At 43.1% G+C, this 22,435-nt stretch overlaps 1 protein-coding gene across 1 annotated transcript in view; it reads right to left on the reverse strand.

The window, feature by feature from the left end:
• trappc9 (trafficking protein particle complex subunit 9) overlaps positions 1 to 22,435 on the reverse strand; it is a 350,071-nt gene that overhangs the window by 145,726 nt on the left and 181,910 nt on the right. The window contains exon 20 of the mRNA XM_083770949.1: positions 16,451 to 16,561. Coding sequence (XP_083627075.1) covers positions 16,451 to 16,561 — 111 coding nt within the window. The remainder of the gene's footprint in view (positions 1 to 16,450; positions 16,562 to 22,435) is intronic.

Raw genomic sequence — 22,435 nt, forward strand, 5'->3', positions numbered from 1 at the left:
ACCCAACCAAAATAGTTGGCCGATGTTGCACTCTGTTCTTGCATAAGCTTCTTGTGCAGTGGCCTTTATCAGTGAACTATGACTTCATAGTTCTCAGTCTTGTATGACGTCAGTGGTTACGACGTCGGTGCTACTCTCTATTCATCTCAATATTTGGGCTTAAACCGCAGACAGACACGCTGAGCAGAGTTGGTAGGACTTTTACATAATGATACACATCTGATACACTTCGGGTCACGTTATCCGCTTGCCTGGCATTGCTGGGGTTACAGTGTGTTCAGGTTTCCATACCTACAGTATATAGGCCAGGATATTGCATTGTTTAATAATCGCTTTGCAAGTAAATCTTAGTCATCTATACATAGCAGTTGTACATAACATAACTGAATAGGCTGAAAAGCCCTCGAGAAAGTCACTTTATATTCATGCCGTGCTGTTTCAGTTGGAGGTAAAATTCTAGTCCCCGTTCTAGTCTAGAGGCAGCCTAGACGGCGGGCCAAAGAGTACATAAATGGTGCATTTATATAGCGCCTTTATCCAAGGTATACATAGATTGTACATTACATTCACCCATTCACACACTGATGGCGGCGGAAACCATGCAAGGCACCAACCAGCAGCACATCAGGAGCAATTAGGGGTTCAGACAGAGTCTTGCTCAAGGACACTTCAACGCTAACTCTGGTGGAGCCCGGGTTCGAACTGGCGACCTTGCGGTTACCATCCGGCCACTCTACCCCTGAGCCACGTCACACTGCTTGAACATAATTGATTGTGGGAAGGCATTCATCAGGCTGACCGCTGATATTTAACTAAGGGAGTATGCATGGGGTTTCCTTAAGCAATATTACACGAGAGGGGGTGGTTTAACGTCATTAATGCACGCCTGCGATGCTCCGAAAGCAACGCAGAAGTGGCCGCCGCAGGCAATATGATAACATATAGAAGATGAACCCCCCCCCGTTATGTGCCTGCAAGAGCCACAGCTGTGGTGATGACTGTCGTGGAAGTTTAGAGATAAACATTGTAAGAATACTCCAAGTGTTTTATGACGTCACTGTCCCATGTGGTGAATGCCTTGTGGCTATGTTGGGGGTTGTCGTGTGGGAGAAGAGAAGAGCTATAAAAGCTGTCGTTGGTTGTCATTCTGGGAGTCAGACTGGGGTTTCCATACATGGGGTTGGTTCATGTAAGTCTTGTCTCCTTGCTCGAGTAAAATCTCTATACTCTATAACTCAGAATTATTGTGTTGCCTCATTATTCATTGTTGTGATTTGGTTTTGAGCATATGTCCGCAGATTCCAGTACAATTTGGAGGTGTCCCATCGAGATGTGCTGTACTTGGCGGGTCGGCCCGGTGGGGTAAAGTTCTGTCTTTCGGCTGGGCCGACGTCGCGCAAGTGAGTATATGGGTCTGTTTGGATGTTCAGAAAATGAGGTATTGCTTTTATTCAGAGTTTTAAAGTATAGTGATGAAGTTGGTTGTGATCACAATTTTTTTTTTGGATGGCCTATACTAAAGAGGGAAACTGTGAAGTTTTGCCTTTCATATGTGCATATGAGAGACGGAGGAATAGTGTTTGGTTGGTTGAATGGCTAGGAAGAAGTAGTCTATTCAATAAATCATTCATTAAGTTGCCTGCTGTCTAATAGGGGGACAAGAGATCCTGCCTAGGGTACCCTGTTGTTTTAAGAAACAACGAAAGTTGGCTAGCCAGTGTGTGAATGTAGGCCTACGGTGTTTGAGTGTTTGAGTGTGTTTGCCTATCTGCCTGTGTGTGTGTGACTGTGAGTGAGGCAAGGTGTCAGGATGGCAGGGAGAGAATATGTGGAAATGGGAGATTTTAATGATCTAAAATGGAGATACGGAAATAGTTCCATAATATGGATGAAAGTAAGGATGTGAGACGAAGGAGAGTGTGAGAGTGGTATGGTTTCATTTTTTCTTGGCATATTATATTTGGTGTGTTGGAATTATAAGATATTCTATTTTAGATATTGTTACTGTGTAATTTGTGGAGTTAAATTAAATCGGAATGAAATAGTGCGCCTATCGTAGTTAAATCTATGAACTACATTTTATATGTGGGGGCAAAGTAATTTTGATGGACGGAAATACCTCATTTGAGCAGTTGAATGTCTGAATTAGTTTATTTTTCTTCCTCCTATATGGCTCCCTGCAAGGGGAGTTGTCATAAAGTTTAGGATTGTTTTTATGTAGAAAAACAAAATGTAATCTAAATTCCCCAGGCAGGCCATGCCCTGATTAATATTGTAAGTTAGTTTAAGAGAAAATACGTGACGTGTTGTATGAGTATGTTATGGGTAGTCTTGTAAATCGCTCCGGTTTGAGAGCGTATGTGCGAGAGCCTCAGGGGAGGTTTAAAATTGAATTGGCTTTCATTTGGGGTCCAAGATGAAATTAGAAGGTCCAAGCTAGGTAGATGAGATATATTTCTCATTGTAAATGATCACATTTAGGACATTTCATATCCTTTGTAAAATTAGGTATTTGTTAATGTCAAACTGGTTGAGGTTTAAGATAAAAGCATGTGGGCCGAACTATAAATACCTCTTGCCTTGGTAAAAATAGGAGGTTAAAGAAATGCGGATGGAAGGATAAGGTTAGGCTATAGTGCTGTATTGTTACAGCAACAGGGTGACAGATGAGACCAGTTGCATACTACTCAAAGCAGCTTTCAGCTGCTACAGCTGGTCAAAGTTTCTTCATCTTTGGTGGCATATAGACAAGAACTGTCTCGGTTCCACATGCAGTCTCGTCCAAAAGTAACTATGGTTCAAATCGACATGCACCGGTATGTGCCCCCAGGTGTCGGCCTCGGCCATATCTCCCAGCTGGTGATTGTCCCAGTGACCCCAGAGGGGGGGTAGTAGTGGTTAGTTGAAATAGTCAACAGGAAGAAACAGCTGGTGGTCTATATAGGAAGAAAATCAGTGCTCACAGCGTCTCTCTCACTGTCAACCCCACTGTCACAGAGACGGAGCAGCTGGGTGTTGCCATGTCCGCTTATTATAAGCGCTTTTGGGCTTGTATTATAATAGCCTAGTCAGGCTTCTTTTGGGCTTGTTTCCATAGACATGGCTGCTTGTTTCTCTTCCAAAATCTGGCAACACTGCCAGTTGGGAGGGTCTTGTTGTTGTAGAACGCATGTGCCCTCTCAGAGTCACAATCACTAGTTAGTGAATGCAGAGATGAATAAACCAGATATGCCGACATGAAAAACTACATTTAATGAGCATGTGACAGTATTATGAGATTAGTTTGAAGGGCAGGGGAAAAGAAAAAAGTTAAAATATGGGAGAGGTCATAACAGCTACAACTACAAAATTGCAAAATTTAGTATGCAAAGGATTGCAATATTATGGAAAGATAAATGTACAACTGTCAACAAAGCTTCATCCTGTTCCGTTGAGAAGAGGATACCACGACCAAATCCAACCTACTGGTTTTGTTTTTTTTTCCAGTATGAGGAGGGTTGATACAACGTGCTGAACATTGAACATTGGTCACTAAATGGACATTGATGAACTGACATTGTGAGATGGAAAACACTGGCGGACTGGGAATCGCTGAAAAACTGGGAGTACGATTCTTGAACCAACCTGCTTGTGACAGCTGAGTGCAAAGGAAGCTATTTTTGTGACTGATTGTGTTTCTCTGCAGTGATGGAGGGATGAGGTGAAGCCGACAGGTGTACATTGGGATCAAAATGATAGTGAGTGAGTAGAGTTGCGTTTGTGTAGTTGTAGCTGCTATGGAAAACAGTAGGTTGTGGTTGCTGTGAGTGACAGGACGTAAACTTATCTTAAAAGAGAACTGGGGGGTTCCAGCTGTCGCAAGGCACTTGTCTGAGTTCCTCCGACATGGTTAATAGTGGAGACAGTAAAACCCCCCCCCTGAATGTTAATGATTTTACAACTTGTTCAAGGCATAATCAGCTGCTCAGAGCTAGGCTTGCTGAGCCATGAGGCCATAAGGCCCAGGAGCTTAACTCCTGTTTCTGTAGCGTGAGGCATCTGATGTACAAGTACACCCCCTGGACATGACGCTAGTGTGTCGCGGGAACTTGCCCAGTCCAATTATTGATGCTGAGTGTCAAGCAGGGAGGCATTGGGTCCCATTTTTACAGTCTTTGGTATGTCCCGGCCGGGGATTGAACCCTAACCTCCCAGTCTCAGGGCGGACACTCTAACCACAAGGCCACTGAGCTGGTGGTCAGAGTTTAGATACTACAATACTAATATAAATTAGTGCAGTTCAATAGTACAGTACTAAATAAGAAATAGATCATATGTGTGTGCAGTACGACGCTCACTCAAATAAGAAGATGGGCAGTTAAGATTCTACTGCAGTCATATAGGTCATGTTGGGAATCTGTAGAAATGGAACAGTGTAAAATCAGTCAAACCCTACATTGTATTGGATCGGTTAGAGAATTAATTAGGATAAGTACAGTATATTGAGGCCTAGTTTTGTTAAATAACAAGTGATTTGAATAGTATTAGTGTAATGTGTGTCACAGAAGCGGAAAGTGTTTTCGGCATCAACCCTTCAATACAGTTCAGTCAGACAACTCAAGGAGGATGTAATATATATATTTATTGATGTAAGATAATCAATGCAATATATCTGTTATGGTTTGGCGATGTATTGGATCTGTTTTTTTAGGTACTCAGGTCAAGCGCATCAGTCCCGACCATAGGGACTCTGAAACCCCCGTACCTAAACAGTAGATCCAAAACGAAAGCAGAATTGAGTGCAGGTTGTGTGACAGCAGCACGCTGATACAACAACAGTAAGCGAGCAAGAAGGAGGATGAATGCAAAACCTTCGGTTAAAAATAGCCGGTATGAGAGATTGGGTGAGCTGTGATTGGCTGAGTGAATCATGTGGATGAGAGCCTGATGCTGCAGTGGTCCAATTAACGGCCAGCGCGCTGACTGAGGTTCCCTGACTGAACTTGCTCTGTGCATGTCTATGACAGGCAAATGCTCATTAGTAAGAGCGATGCAATTTAAATAAGTAAAATAAATAAGGGAAAGACACTGACATCAGGACAAGAAAATAATAGTGATTATGACTACTATTGTGTGAGTTAAATGTAAAACATACTGTACTAGGATAACCTGTTTACATGGTCAGAATATGATCAAGCCGGAATAAGCTAGGCTTATTAAAAATAGGCTAGGCTTATATTTATGAGTTATACATTGTTCGATTATTCAAAAGGTCCGATAAGGGGCTGTATACCACAGATTAGATAGAACTAAGTTAGGGAAGGGTTTTAGCAGTACATGGACCTCTGTTGATCTGACTACATATGGCCGGTGTGAACATTTTTAAAATAATGGTTGATGCTCTGTAAGCTGTTTTGTGTCATCATAGGGAAATATCCGGGAAAATAATAAAAACAGGGAATAATAGTGGATCACGATGTCTGGCAAGTCATTGTTTCGGGGGACGCCCCGGAAATAAAGACAAAGTATGGAAATACATGTGTGTTTCCTGTACAAATGTTATGTTTTGATTCAGTTTATGATTAGGTCCAAGAAGGAGGAGGCGAGCAGATGCGTGTTGTGTCATGAGATTGATTTATTGATCCCTCACATGTGTGTAGCATGATTACTAATGGAATGGCTAACCTAATTGTGCATGCGCGTCGAAAGTGTATATATATTGCTGTGATTGCAGGAAAGAGTATCATTGGATTGTGGAAATCAGATCTGTAAGTATTAAATGCAACATTTTGATGTTCTGAAGAGTTTTCCTTGATACTGCTGTATGTTATAATGTAGTTATATTGTCATGGCTGGCTCTTGTTATGACAAAATCAGGAGCAGGGTAGGCTAGTAAAAAAGCAGGCTGAATAAGTCAAGGTGCCACTTACACCTTCTGTAAGTAAGGAATCAACAGTCTATAAAGTAACAGCTGACTGGTATATATATATGTGTCCATGTTAAAAGTATTATCATATTCCCGTCATATTACAAAGTGTTGAGTCCACCGTCAACACTCTAGACTAGATAGAGTAGGCCCTTTTAAAAAAATTGGTTTGTAGTATGTTTTTTTCCAGCTCCATATGATCCTATGAAGACGACAACATGAATGATGATGATGATGAATGATGATGATGATGGTGATGATGTGCGATCATGTCTGCTACTATGACACTGAGGGTCCTAAATGAGAGTGCTGTTAGCACTCTGAACTCTGAATCCGGCGATCATGTGCGGTCATGTGCCCCAGGAATGTCACCTGTGGGGTGACAATTTCTGGTCTTTTGGAAAGCCGGGACGTGTGCTGTTCTGTTGAAAATGGCCAATCTGCAAATTCGCAACATGTCTGGGCCCTGCACATTGTGAAAGAACTAAAAAGACTTGGCTTGCTCCTCAAAGTGGGCTGATGGACAATTCTGAATGGACACACTATGGTGCTGAGATGTTTTCTTGGGTCCAATGTCGGCAACGGTTATTGTATGTTTAATTTGGCGTTGCCTTATTTGTTTGTTGTTATAAAACCATTGTGTCACTGTATATTGATTTATGTTTGTGCCTGAATACCTGTGTATTCTGATGTGTTTTGTTGTGTATACTATGTTGTGGATTTTATGTTTTTATCATGTCGTAAGCCATGTGGTGGTCGTTTTCTCTTATGAGATAGGCCGGTGTAGGAATTTTCCCAGAACGTTACGAGATAATGTTGTATGAAAAGGGGTTTTTCGCCTGCCCGTACGATATGAGTGAGTGTTTATTTTGTGTTCCAGGTTTTTGCCTGCATCTGCAATGTACTGATAAAATGGTGTTTATGAGTTTTTAAATGTTTAAAAGTGGGGTAATGTCGTGGAAGTTTAGAGATAAACATTGTAAGAATACTCCAAGTGTTTTATGACGTCACTGTCCCATGTGGTGAATGCCTTGTGGCTATGTTGGGGGTTGTCGTGTGGGAGAAGAGAAGAGCTATAAAAGCTGTCGTTGGTTGTCATTCTGGGAGTCAGACTGGGGTTTCCATACATGGGGTTGGTTCATGTAAGTCTTGTCTCCTTGCTCGAGTAAAATCTCTATACTCTATAACTCAGAATTCTTGTGTTGCCTCATTATTCATTGTTGTGATTTGGTTTTGAGCATATGTCCGCAGATTCCAGTACATGACGCAGAACTGGGATTGGGTCTAGAGGCTTTTTACCAAAAGTGGTCACTGAAATTACCTTAATAATACAGTACCTCCAGGCAGCTGCATGACAATGTGGTTGAGAAACAGGTCATTAGCATAGATATTATCAAGGGGTTAGGGCTTCAGACATAAGAAGAAAAAGTATGTGTTCATACATTGTGTATGAATGAATACACATCTACACCTTGTGGCTGTCATTCTTTGCCGTTTGTCTGAATAGCCATACAACGACGCATTTTTTTATATTAATTTAATATTGTATAGGCATGGTGCAGCATGGCCACTCCAGCAGAAAGGGAAAAAAAAGAACAAAACCAGCTAGGCCTCAAGAGAGAAAGAGTGTATTTTGTATTCATGAAAGAGTTGTGGAGTTTTTGTGAAAATAATGACACAAAGAAACCTGCAAAGAAAAGGTCTGGCTGGTTGTATTTATCCAGCTGCATGGCGTGTAGACGGCAGCCCCTCAGGGTTTCATATAGAGAGCCAGCTACAGATCAGAGTATCAGATACTACCGAGAGTCTGCTAGACGCACAGCCATGGAGGGTTGAGTCATGACTAACCACTAGAAGACCCTATAGCCTTTCTATTCTGGGGTGAACATTTCAGAGGAAACAAGCTGAGAACGTCTTGCGCCCTCCTTTCACCGCCGAGGGGATTGAACTCAGTCACATGAACTGCATGACTTCACAAAGACTGAACACTGCATAGATAGAATGCACGTATAGAACAAAATGTACAGCATATGTACTGTACATACAGTACTTTCTCTATAGATGCATAGATACGTCATAAACAGTACATACCTTAATGCACATGTTCTGTGAATCTATGCAAAATTTACATTCCCCATCATTCAACTTCCCACAGCTGCTAAGGCTTTTTGAGTGGTCCCTTACAGAGCTATGTGTGTGGGTGGCTGGGTGGCTGGGTGGGTGCGTCTGTGCACGAAAACAGCATGGTTGTTTTTCACCACCTGTGCGCAACCTAATACACACACAAACACACACGCACATATTAACTGTATATACGGTGATTTCGGTTGTGCCAGTACAGTACAGTACAGTACAGTACAGCACAGCACAGCAGAGGGTACAGTAGAGGGAGCCCCACACGGTAACTCTGTCATTTCTCAACCGTTTCGGACACGGGGCGCTCACCGGAATCTTACCACATTGCCTTTCTAAAAACCCTGTATTATCTTGTGCATCATTTTGTATATATTGCTGTTGCTGCACAGTCTCGCAGACATGTTGGTATGAGTAACATTCTCGATTCAATACATACGACTCCCAAATGGTTTCAGCGGGGCAGAACACATAATTCTCTTTTTATTTCCATTCATAATTTAGCAGAGTGAAATAAGAGATGATTTGAATTATTCTGGTATAGAGCTGCCCAAAGGCTGATCAATTGTGTGCGAAAGAATACTTTGCAAAGAAATAATGATTGTTCTACCAATTATTAGTAATTTCAGACAGACACAGACCAATGTGCATAATGAAAGCATGGTGATGGAATGAACGTATATATTTTAATCTTTCTTTACGAGGAATAGCGTGACAACAAGATTGCTACTTTTGTTTTTCAATTGGCATATGCCATTCTGATCTACATTATTTGCTTTTTGATAAGCTACCCCCTTCCAAGCATATTATTATGATTTCTGCAAATGTCTCTTTACGATACGGACCCCCCCGTGTGAAATCCATTGAAACACCATGCTGTGAATGTCATTTAGCCTGAGAATATTGTTATGCCAGGCGGACCCAGTAAACACACAAGACAATTGAACCAGCCAGAGGGGGTGAAGAAAAAAACTCATAATGCATCTCCAACTTTGCACTGTTAGTGTTAATCGTGACCGCGGGTCGCATTTACTATGAAAACGAGCATTTCCCGTCAGTCAGTCAGTCCATCCGTCCGTGACCCATCAGACGCCGCCATATAGGTCATGCCTTGTGACATCACGTGATATCATCAGGGATGGAGATCCCTGATGTCATCAATATTAAGCCCAAATATGGGCATGCCCATACTGTATATGAGATCCCTGATGTCATCAATATTAAGCCCAAATATGGGCATGCCCACCCATACTGTATATGAGATCCCTGATGTCATCAATATTAAGCCCAAATATGGGCATGCCTATACTGTATATATGAGATCCCTGATGTTATCAATATTAAGCCCAAATATGGGCATGCCCATACTGTATATGAGATCCCTGATGTCATCAATATTAAGCCCAGATATGGGCATGCCCACCCATACTGTATATGAGATCCCTGATGTCATCAATATTAAGCCCAAATATGGGCATGCCTATACTGTATATATGAGATCCCTGATGTTATCAATATTAAGCCCAAATATGGGCATGCCTATACTGTATATATGAGATCCCTGATGTTATCAATATTAAGCCCAAATATGGGCATGCCCATACTGTATATGAGATCCCTGATGTTATCAATATTAAGCCCAAATATGGGCATGCCCACCCATACTGTATATGAGATCCCTGATGTCATCAATATTAAGCCCAAATATGGGCATGCCCATACTGTATATATGAGATCCCTGATGTTATCAATATTGGCCAGCAACTCTACATCTGACCTCAAACCTAGATCTACAGATGTTGATCCTTCCCCATTCATCCTTCCTCTTTGATGTCTCCCAGGTGACTGATACCTGTCCATTCTAACTCTAGACAGGCTTGCCCCAAAGTTATTAGTGCAGCCACGCCAGGCAGCCGGCAAAAACTAGAGTTCTCAACAGGCCCGAAAATTAACGCCCGCCCCTACCTGGGCCCTCATCAAACCCTGTACACTCAAGACACTGCCCCCACTGTCACCCTTACATCTCCATATATGGAGCTGACCTGTTCTGTCATTCCATATATTGATCTGACCTCATCCCAACCCTGTACCCAAGACACGCTCTATATATGGCCAGTACAGAATTAATTCCATATGTTGATCTGACACCCCCCCCCCCCCCCCCAGTCAAAGTGCCAGCGCTCGCCCAGCAGTCTGCCGTCACCCAGCCGGATGCGATGCACACAACCTCGCCCTTTGTTGGCATGACTCGGCCGGGGATTGAACCCTCGACCTCTCATTCTCAGGGCAGACACTAACCACATACAAAATGTCAATTGCTGCACAACGTTGTTGTTTTGAGTTTAGGGCCTTTAATTTAGTTTGGGAAGTGACCACTGGCGGTCACTGAGTCTTGGGATGGATGGATGAGTGGGAGGAGGTTCAATTGAAAAATAATAGCTCAGAGCGGCTTATTTGCCGGACAAAACTGTGAACTTAGTTCAGAACTCAAAATTTTAATGTGAGTGAAGTGAACTTGAACTTTGAGCAGCATGGCTCTTTGTGAAGTGTTGAACTCAACTCGCACACTACTGATGAGCAGATGAAAGCAGTTCTGTGTTCCTCTCCCACTTATCCCTAAATCCACAGGTAGGGGGGAGCGCGCGCGCGCACACACACACACACACACACACACACACACACACACACACACACACACACACACACACACACACACACACACACACACACACACACACACACACACACACACACACACACACACACACACACACACCTAAGTTGTAACAGTATTCACTGAAATGTGTCTTTACTACATATAATTATCTTCTTGATGTCGCTTTCACTCTGCTGTCTGTGCTCGTGTGTGGGCGCATGATCGATTGCGAGGGATTGCTTGTGTGCGTGTGTGCGTGCATGTGCGCGCGTGCATGTGTGTGTGTGTGTGTGTGTTGCACGCGCCCGTCTGGAGCGGCTCAAAAGTGCCTCTATACAAATCAATTAAACATGGTTTGTTGTGGAAAAGCAGCGTGCGGCTGATTGACAGAATCATTTATAGTGCGTTCTAAGGACTGAGCCTCGCCTTCAGAAATCCCGGGCTGAAGGCTCCGGAATACATCTCGGTGCACCTGACACCCTCATTCATCACAGCATGTGTGAGGAATATGAGATGACAGTCATCGCCATCTGAACTTCAGACGAAGGACAAGCTGGGGGAAGTATTACGGCTTCGGCAGACGGAGGGTTAAGCCATGAAGACCTGGACCGCATCTGTGTCGCCGTAGCGTTTATCCACTTTAAACCATTGTTTTATACAACTAAGCTGTTGACAAATAGCAGATCGACCATCTCATAGCGTGGCGCCGAGCACCACAATATGAGCTTGTAGATCTGCTATTTCTTTTAGAAATCATGAAAATGTGTGAAAGATCTTTGAATATATATTCTTTCACGTGCAGCGAAAACATTTAAGAGCACACCACTGATCTGTTCAGAAAACTGTTTTAGAAGACATTTTGCAGGTCTTAAATGGTTAAATGTGCGGCCCTCTTTACGCATGCAGAATGCAACTCATTCTCACTCATCGGGGTGTGTGTGTGTGTGTGTGTGTGTGTGTTATGAATGCCTAATGTATCGTCACTATCGGGTGGAAACCTCATTATGCCCAAACAACCGATACTTTTCAGGACTCAAGTTCAAAGTTTCAAAAATAGCAGATGCATCGTTGAGCTTATACTGTAGATCGGCTATTGTTGCGTGACACCACTGTAGTGTGGCCTTGTGGCTGGAGTGTCCGCCCTGCGACTGGGAGGTCAGGGGTTCGATCCCTGGGCCGGATCATACCAAAGATTCTAAAAACGGGACCCATAAAGCGTTATTCATAGTCTGGATTTCCGGTGGTGGGGTGACCCCCGAACTACAACATGATGTCACAAGCCGCGGTGAAGAGCAAACCACCGCCACCGCTCCAGCCCTTCTCTCCGTTTTTACTCACCACCGCTCAACGTTATTACAGCTCCGGTGGTCACCTCACCACCGGAGCGGTGGTCACCTCACCGCCGAAAATCCAGACTATGAATGAGCCTTAATGCCTCCCTGCTTGTCACCCAGCATCGAGGGTTGGATTGCGGGTATAAGTCCCTTTGACACATGACTAGCATCACGTCCAGGGGGGTATTTGTACATCAAGCTGCCTCACTAGCTACAGAAACACTAGATAATACGTTCTGAGATAGTCTCAGACTATCTACAAGCTCAGAACGTGTTGTGAAAAATAGGAAAAAAATAAATCCGGCACGTGTTGCTGGCAGGCAACTACAGTAAGTATATAGTGTGAACATAACGTGAACGTCTCAACGGAGCATCAGTGAGTCAGTGAGGCTGCATCAATATGCAAAATACGTTTGCATATTGACCATCTGTAGAAACATGTCATCAAAACAACCAATCGCTTGGAAGAATTAGTATCCTCATCTCATCTGGTGATATGATCAATGGTGTCTCTGCAGGATTGGAGCAGTCAAAAACAGCTGCTTTTTCTGCAGGGAATGACCAGTGACACATGTCTTAGGGATGGGTGGACCAAAGGAGAAGTTCCCAACTTCATTTCTCTTTTTTTTTTAAGGAATATTTTCAAAATAATATGCACGTTTCTTTTACCGATTTTAAGTACATCAAGAGTACATGAAGTTGCCAACTTGCCATGCATCGCTTTTATATCACACACACACACACGAATCACAGCTTTAAAGTTAGTTAAGTTTGTTATAGCCTAGGGGTGACATGATAAAAACTTTCAATGTGAGAGGAGTTATGGGAACCTTGGCTCTTCATAACAGTGACAGATGGCCCTGCCCAAACACACAGCTTTCCTCTGTGACAATTATGACTTCTTTTTTTTATTTTTATTTTACGACACAGCCTCATTCAACATTTGGACGGGTTTTTATCTCATTTCACCACATAGAAGAGCATCACCGTGTCACCACGCACATACAGAATAACACAGCCAGTCAAACGGAAAATGCAAACGATTACCGTTTATATTTTAAAGTAGCAAGTCGTACACTGTCGTGTGGAAAACTTGTACGTTGCTTTTCGAGAAATGGTGTAAAAATCCCATGCTCCTCTGGAGCTAATATTTTAGTCACAAGCTGCAGTTTAACACCCTGAGCGCACAGGATGAACCGGTCCGTCGGTAAACGCTGCTATAAATCGCTGGGCGCTATGATTTAATGGATTAAATAAACCCCGGGCGTTTGGGGTGTTAACACTTGTCAATGGTTCAATATATAAAACCCACAGACAAACTTAACCACTTTAAAATGTAAAATAAATAAAAATAAAATTTGTCAATCTACTGTACAAGCTTGCGACACTTTTGCTGCTTTCGCACAAATAAGTGGGACATAACTTAATAAAAAAAACGCACGGACGCACGCACGCACGCTAGAAATATGGACATACATGGTTTCTGTGAGTCAGTGACGGGAGTGTGCAGAGTTTAGATAGGCCTGTTGTTTCCCTGCTTCGTGGCTCTATAACAGCAGCAGTGAAAGTCGGAGACGGCGGTGCACTGGCTCGTGTGCACATTTTTAATTAAACAATGCTTCTCACCTCAAAGGACATTTCTGCCCGAAACGTTAAACTCACCGCGGTTCGCATTCCTCATCACACACTGTCATCTAAAAAAAAAAGAAAAACTCCTTACTTGGTCGGTGTCCTGGAGCCAGTTGCACCACCTCACATTAAGTTCAAACTTACAAACCTAGTTACAGCTTAAATGGCTATGCATTGTACAGTATATGCATACAGTAAAGCCATCTACACTGTAACTTAGTGTGATGTGGTGAAACCCCCTAGCCAGTGGTCTGGATGTTCTACAGTGGTTCTCCTCCAACATTGGCATGTCAAACACCAGCACAACTGTTCTCAGATTCAAAACTGCTTTTGTACTATTTTCAAATATCATTCGTATAAATAGGGCTAAAATTATGTTGATGCTATAACACATTTAGCTGCAGGGGACCCCCTGGAGCCCCCATCAAGGACCGTGTTACCGTGTGGGGGTCCCCATGTGAGACCCTCTACTGTACTGTACTGTCACTGTACTGTAACCAAATCATCATATATACAGTTAATATGTGTGTTAGGCTGCGCAACAGTGACACTTGGTTGTGCAAACAAACCAAGCGCAATTTTCGTGCTCGGACAGACCCAGCCAGCCAGCCAGCCAGGGACGGACACAGCCAGCCAGCCAGCCAGAGACACACATAGCTGTCTATAGGAGTGGTTGCACCACTCAAAAATAACTGCATATCAAACTGGTGGTCCTTGAAATGTGGATGCCCTTGGGATGCAGTATCTCATTTCCGAGGGTGTCCCTAACAGACCTGGTATCTTTTTGACCCCTAGTTGGTCCATGGACATGTCACACTAGCAGTGAACTAAGCTGTATTGTCTTTAGTAGCCTACACAACTTTCTCCATTTATATGTTGGCTATAACAAAGGCAGATCTACACTTTGTGCCGTGCTGCGAGCTTGTAATCTGCTTTTGTATTATTGTTTTTTATTATTACATTTTTATTATTATATTTGCTTTTGTATTATTGTTTTTTATTATTACATTTTTATGATTATATTTTTATTTGTTTCCATTTACGAATATATTCTATTCTAGGGGGTCTCTGGCACAAAACCTTTTCAGATGGGGGTCCGCGGCCATGTGTGGGTCTTTGGCAAAAAAAGGTCTGAGAACCAACTGGTCTACGCAGACCTCAACGGACCAGCACAGATCCCTGGCATAAACATGGAGACGCAGTACTGGCGCAGACACCTTCCACCTCCTAAATGCCACTTTGTGTTGCGTCCTGAAACCGACAGCCGACATCTGTTCCGCACCAGTCAACTCATTTATATTCATAAACGTTAAATCAATGGCGGCTCATAACACAGCAGACATGAGCCAATACAAAGCAACATTGCCAGAAAAAGTAGAAAAAGGTTCCAACGGGTGAAAATTTTCAGCAAAGAAAGAAAGCAGTTACTTTTCAGACGTTTAGGTCTCGCTCTCTCTTTTCATCTTTCATTGTCAGGACACGGGACGTAAAAAAAAAAAAATGCCCAAAGCTTGGTGATCACAACACTTTCCCGCAGCAGAAGGATTATTTGGAAATGTTGGCGAGCCGAGCAGCATTCTGCATTGAGCTCCGTCTGAAAAGCAGCCTCATATCCAACCCCGTTATTTCTCCCACATAATAACATTCCTCTCCCGTGGAGCGAGGGAGGCCTGTGAGTCACCACACCCCCCCACTCACTGGCGTGGCGACGAGGAGGAGGATGCACCGTTGAGACGGCGCTGACAGGAATCATTTGCTACATTCCTGAGGAATAGCGGGCGGCATGTGGTAGAGAGAGGAGAGAGAGAGAGAGAGAGAGAGAGAGAGAGAGAGAGAGAGAGAGAGAGAGAGAGAGAGAGAGAGAGAGAGAGAGAGAGAGAGAGAGAGAGCGAGGGAGGAAGAAGAAGTGTGGGAGGATGGATAGATATAGGGAAAAGGTAACGGAGAGGACAAATGATGCAGGGATATGGTCGTGCTGTCGTTTTGCGCACCGCTAAAAGCCGATCTACAAAAGCTCACATGTATTCGGGACAGAGTAAGGACAGCGGCGGCTCCCAGCCGAGTGTTGTTGTTAGTACCCTCCAACAGTCTTCCAAACATGTCTCCCTTCACACACACATCGCGTTTTATTGCATGTTTATTTCCTTTAATAAATATAATACTTGGTCTCATATTCAGAGGCTGTAGATGCTGTCAGGCCCCTTATGCTGCTGAAATATGCCATCTGGTCCACTAATATGTAACGGTGACAGAAGGGACTCTTTACGACGTGGCTCAACAGGCGTCTAGCCATCTATAAGAGGGTCGGTCTGTGTGTGTGCACGTTTGTGTGTGTGCACGCGTGTGTGTGTGTGCACGCGTGGGTGCGTGCATGCGTGCGTGCCTCTGGCCCGATCAGTACCAGATGCCTTGTTCACACTGCTGGGCCACAGAAGTACCTAGTAGACTCACTTAGTTTTTTTTTGTTAGGACATCTTGATCTTTAGTCGCGTTTCTGTTTCAGTCCCTGTTCGGCGGTTCTGCCTGTGCTAACTTTGCTTGTCACAATGTGTCCCCACTGTTTGTTTGTTTTGCAAGAGAAAACTGGTTTCACCGACACACAAAGTAGCATTTAATATCATTATCTTATGTTGAGTGTTTAATTATTTTTTATTTTTTATATATCTCTGTGCTGCAGTGTGTTATCAAAGCAAACTGTTGGAAGGGACCCTGGCTATAGGTGTATAACCTTGACGAGGGAGTGAACCAGGCAGGGGCGAAGTGTGACCAGATCTACCGGTTGAGTGCACTCACCTCTGGCACTCGCTGGCGTGGAGCACAAGGTCCTGGTTGTTCTTGGCACTGACGGTCAGCTCGTGCTCCGTGGAGTTGAAGACGTCCAGCAGCAGGTGACACTGGCGTGTGCTGTGGAATTATTACAAATGTTTAAATTATTATTATTTATTATTTCCTCTTTTTTTTAAATAGCAGATGTGCTAGCTCTTCAGGCCGTGCTGTGAGCTTGTACATATGCTATTTTTGGATGGTTAACATATAAATGGATACAGTGGTTAAAATGTTTGTAATGCCATATTAAGTGCTTTTGCAGGGGATCTCCTGAAACCCACTGACATACTGTATTGCAGTGAGACAAATACAAGAACCCTTTGCACAAGAAACATCAATTTAGAATATGCGCTATATAATATATATAATATTATTATAATGAATAAGATAACACATGCATTTCAAGAGGCTTCGACCTTGAGGTCAGCGTATACTCACTCACTTATGCCAGCCCCCCTTTATGGTTTGTGAACTGTAGATCATAAAAGTAAAATGGCGGAAATGTATAGTTAGTGGAATATGTCCACCTAACTAGATTTTCTAACAATTAGCATTTTCTTCAAAACACACGAGGTATGTGCTTGTTCCAAGTTTGTTTGTGCGTGTATTGCACGTGCATTCACAACCACCATTGGTTTGTGAAGATATTTGAGTGTTGAATGTTTAATGGACCACCATGTGTCATCCCATTTGACGTGTTTTCAGCTACCAATTAATAATCAATCCCTATGTTGGGCCTGTCATTAGGCCTACAAGTGAAAACTGGCACGAAGACAGCTGATCTACAAAGCTCACAACCCGTTGTGAAAGATAGCTAGGAAATGTAAGATCCAACTGTTACTCACTGCTTGTTTATGTAATATGCGCTTGTCAGACACCCAACATATTAGTGCAATTTGCCAAGTCAAATATATTTTCTTCTGCCTCGTCCCGCTGTCACGTTAATTATGGATGAGCGTGTGAAATGCACTCTGTGCCAATAACACGCCACCTATCTTAACAAGACTCCATTAGTGGAATTACACTACACATTTGGGACAATTTTGTTGATTGACACTTTACTACTTTCAACCTGCCGTCCCCACATCGGGCATGTCATTATAATGTCCAAAATGTGTGAAAATAGTCCATCTACAAGGTCACAACCAACGTGATGCATTGCATGCCTGTAGATCCCTCCCTGCAATTTGTACAACATATATAGGGCATAAGTACTGTAAATGGTAAATGGTGCATTTATATGGCGCCTTTATCCAAGGCGCATTACATTCACCCATTCACACACAGATGCTGGTGGAAACCATGCAAGGCACCAACCTGCACATCGGGATCAATTAGGGGTTCAGAGTCTTGCTCAAGGACACTTCGACACTGGGGGAGCTCGGATTTGAACTGGGAACTTGCGGTTGCCATCCGGTCACTCTACCCCTGAGCCACGTCCGTGGTTGATATACAGTAACGGAGTAACCTGTCTGATTATTGGGCGTATATCACCTTCACCCTGGCATACCCTTAGAGTATATATATGAATAGAGAAGGCACCCAGAGGAAACCCTGAGGCGGAATGGACATAGTGGCCGAATTTGTCATTGCAGCTCGAGCCAGCGCTGGTCCGTTGACTATCATTGCGCACGTTCATGTGTTTGAGGCCATGACACGTGAACGAATGTTTCATACGTGAACGCGCACAAACGGCACAATGATAGTCAACGGCAGTGCGTTCATGTGTTTGAGGCAAATCCATCCCAGAATGCACTCTGTTCCTACCAGGAAGGAGGAGTGAAATCGCCTCATGCGCTTTTGAGCAACTTAATGCAAGTGGATATAGGAGGAGAACTCGGGTGTCTTCTCTATTCATATATACTCTATGGGCATACCCCTATAGGTGCCCGGCTGGCTACTATATAACCATTTTCAACCTGGTGAGCCTGCATGGTGTCCCTATATGTGGGCATGCCATTTTTCTCCCCTCCAAACTAACAAAAGTCACAAGGCATCATGACGCGATGTAGATTGTCTGTTTTTGGAAATGACGGTACAACAAAGTAGACAGCTAGCAGGACATTGTACACCAGGTTTCATCCCACTACCACGTGTGCACGCACGCACACACACACGTGAGAAATGAGATGAAGAGGGGACGCAGTGTGAAGCCCTCTTCACTCCTTGTCATAACATCAAAAGGTGGCTGTGCTTTCATCAGCACTGCAGACCTGTGGGCAGAAGGCCATCGCCACGTGATCCCAGAGTCTTGCTTTTCTCATGCAGATCCTGAGAGGACCAATTTGCGATTTAGATCAAGACCGCAGAAACGCGGTGCCTCCATTTCAAAAGGTTAATTTGACCCCTCCCCCCCAAAAAAAGGTTACCCCCGCCCCCTCTCTATAATTACAGATGAAAGGCATAGATGCGTTACTTAAAACCTGCCAAAAACACGAAGGGGGAAAGAGGCACTTGTAAAACATAAGGTTATTACAACAGGACATTTACATAAACACACAGATTTGAATAGATGTTGCATTTACAATGGCAGCTATAAAGATACAGGATAGCATTCCTTTTCAATGGAAGCCCAAGCTGTTTGTTTTTAGAGTAGCTGTAATGAATCAAAACTGGCAAACCCCTGCACGTGACAATATGGCGACTCAAAGGCTGTTCCACTCTTGGCCTTTAGCGGGAAACGATAGTGAACTCATACATATTCACAAACGAGTTAATTCCATGATGGGGTTTCTTCATATGGTGCTGCATGAGCCCTTTGGCTCTTTCATATCTTGGCTTTGAACGACGCCCTCCAATCCCCGCACGTGACGTCAACTTAACCCATTTTGACCTGAGATCAGATTCTAAAAATGTCTTCTACATCCTGACAGTTTTCTGAAAAAGCTATGTTTCTATGTCAGTCGTTCTTCGATTTTTCAAAAATAGCAGACCTACAAGCTTGTAGATCTGCTATTTTTCAATAGCTAAAACATAACATAATGCTAATACCAAAAGGGGTTCCCGCCCAAAATGAGATAAGACCCCCACTGCACTGGAATCACAAGCAGGGCAGAACCAATGCTGAAAGACATGCACATGCACACCCAAAGCTGGACAGGTGCTCAGCGAAAAGAAAATCTAATATAACATGAAGACTAAAAGAGAACGCTCGCACACTGTGGGCTCCGGTTGCAATTATTTAAAAAAATATTTTTTTTTTTACACCCGAGTGCTGCTGTGACGTTTCGGGCTCTCGCCCATCCTCAGTCTCAGTGCCTGATTTATACTCCTGGGCCACTGTGCCATGAAACAGCCGATCTACAGATCTACAGCTGTAGATCGGCTATATACAGCTGTAGATCTGTAGATCAGCTGTTTCCGGGCAGAAACACCGCTGAACAATTTAGTATAAAGGGCTTTTCACCCGCCGGGAACGACATTACTCGAGCATACTTTGCTTGGATCTGTGGGATCGCACTGCTCTCCTCATGCACACACCTTTCTACACAGTGCATAGAATTATAGGCCTTATATCACACGATTAAAGTCCAACAATTACAATTAACGATTATTTAGGCATTCAGCAGAGGCTCTTATAATCCAGAGCGATTTACAGTAAAGCAAAAGGTGAACATGAGGTAATACATCAAATGTATAGGAACAGTAATCTAGGATCATAAGTAAACCTATCGTCACGTCAGCCCTTGCAGCGAGTAGGCGTGTGTGTGCGTGAGATAAGCACACGCTTCTGTGGATTATGCTATCTTACATTTCCGCATATCCTCAACACATACACACACGTTTCACCCTTTTCCTCCTGCCTCCGCCCCCAAACTACGGTGAACACATTTCACCCACTTGTTTACGACCGTAAATCTGTGACGTGACAACAGAGACGATGCTGTATTCCAGTGGCCGACCAAGTACTCACATGTTACTCTGTTTTATATTTGTATTATTATTAATCTCTTATTTTAACCCCCTTTTAAGTTGTTTATTAATTATTTCTGTGAACATATACCATGTGATCCATTTATTTGTATCTTAGTTATGTACTCAACCTATTGGTTTTATACCTGTGTATAATATACACAGGTATTATTTGTTGTTATTTGTTGTTTGTATGTCTGGCCTCGTGGGGAAAGATGGTGGGAGGGTGGGGAGGATTAGGAAAGGAGTTGTGGGAGAAAATGTAAAAAACAAAGAGTTGTATTTTCTTTCTGTGAAACTTGCATATGTCATACTCTTTGAATAAAATGTATTAAGAAAAAAAAAAGTACTGACATGTTTTACTTACAAGTAAAATAATCAATACCACAACACAAGTATACTCTGTTACGAGTAAAAGTCCTCCATTCAAAAGTGACTTGAGTAAAAGTACAAAAGTATTTTCGTCAAGCTTGGACTTACTGTAGTTACTTTCCACCGCCGCTATTTACCGTAATTTCCGGACTATAAGCCACACCTGAATATAAGCCGCACCAGCCAAATTTAGGGAAAATCCCATATACAAGCCGCACCGGACTATAAGCCGCACCGGACTATAAACCGCAGCTACGTTAGCTCAGAGCCTGAGATGGCTCTGCGTTAGCTGTAAAAATCCATAGATTAGCCGCACCGTTGTATAAGCCGCAGGGTTCAAATCATGGGTAAAAAGCCGCGGCTTATAGTCCGGAAATTACGGTATATTATATTCATTTTGTAACGGTTCACGTATACGTGGGGATTCTCGCCTGGATTACTATAGTCAAGTCATGAACCCTATAGCACTATCATTCTGGGGCGAACATATTATGGCAAAAACAGCTGATACAAGAAGCTCACCTCGGTCAACTGAGCATAATATGTAGGGTTTTAAGTGATTGAATCACATGCTTAACATTGCAGATGCAATGGAACAAATGCAAGCCAAATAGCCAATGCAGCTGTGTGTGCCTATGCCTACCTTTCTTTGTTCTTCAGCTCCTCAACATAAACCTCCAAAAAGGGAGCTCTCACACCTCTACCCCTGGCTAATCTCAGGGTTAATGGTGGCTTAAAAAGAGCCTGCCCGCGTGCCTAATAAACTGCCCGTGCGTGGGGAGACTTATGGCGTATATTCTTTTAAAGATCTACCCATGTTTCTTTAATTGTCTGTTTGTCTTTGTCGGGAGACATGATTAACGTGCTGAGAGGGGTGAGGTACTGATTTATAGGGCCAGGGCGCTTAGCCGGGGCGATCAATCAGACCGCCGGACCACAACAGTAGGCGTTGAAGAACTGAGACCCCATTGCTCATGCACTAAGCGTCCCAGATAAACGGCAAAGGACAGGGATATAGACTCAGACGTTTACTCTCTGTTTGTTTACACCACTGGAGACAATGAGACCTTATACTGTAGTTCAAAGTCACTGATGCCAGCATGAACTGACAAACATCCAGCATACCGTATAGGCCATGAATTCATACAATATGAAAGTACACTTTTATGTTTCCCCTGTGCCACTTTCTGGGAAATATTCAAAAGAGCAGGTCCCATGGCACATGCACAACAAATGATTTGAGAAAAGTAAAGAGATTGGTCAGAAATGGACAAAATACCACAATTTATTTGTTAGCCGATACCGATACCAGTGTTGTGATCTCGTGTTGTGTTTATAGATATCTAGCTAAATATGAAATAAATGCTTAAACATGTCGCTAGATGTAATGTTGGAGACCACATAAGTGAACCTTTCAAGTTTTCTGCAAGACATTACTCTATAAGCCATATCTCCAAAACTGGTGGGTAAAATTTTACAACCAATATGTCGATTTGAAGCTATGATTCCCTGCTTTCATATTACATGAGAAAACTAAAACTAAAAAAAATCCAATGGCAGTCCCTCAGTCAAATGTGGCTACATATATATATCTCGTGTTGTGTTATGTTTATAGCAGACTCCTCACTCATATAGTAAACTTGCAGTTTGGGCAACTCCAAAGCAAAC

Source organism: Protomyctophum parallelum (assembly GCF_964188405.1).
Source record: "Protomyctophum parallelum genome assembly, chromosome: 1".
Lineage (NCBI taxonomy): Eukaryota > Metazoa > Chordata > Actinopteri > Myctophiformes > Myctophidae > Protomyctophum > Protomyctophum parallelum.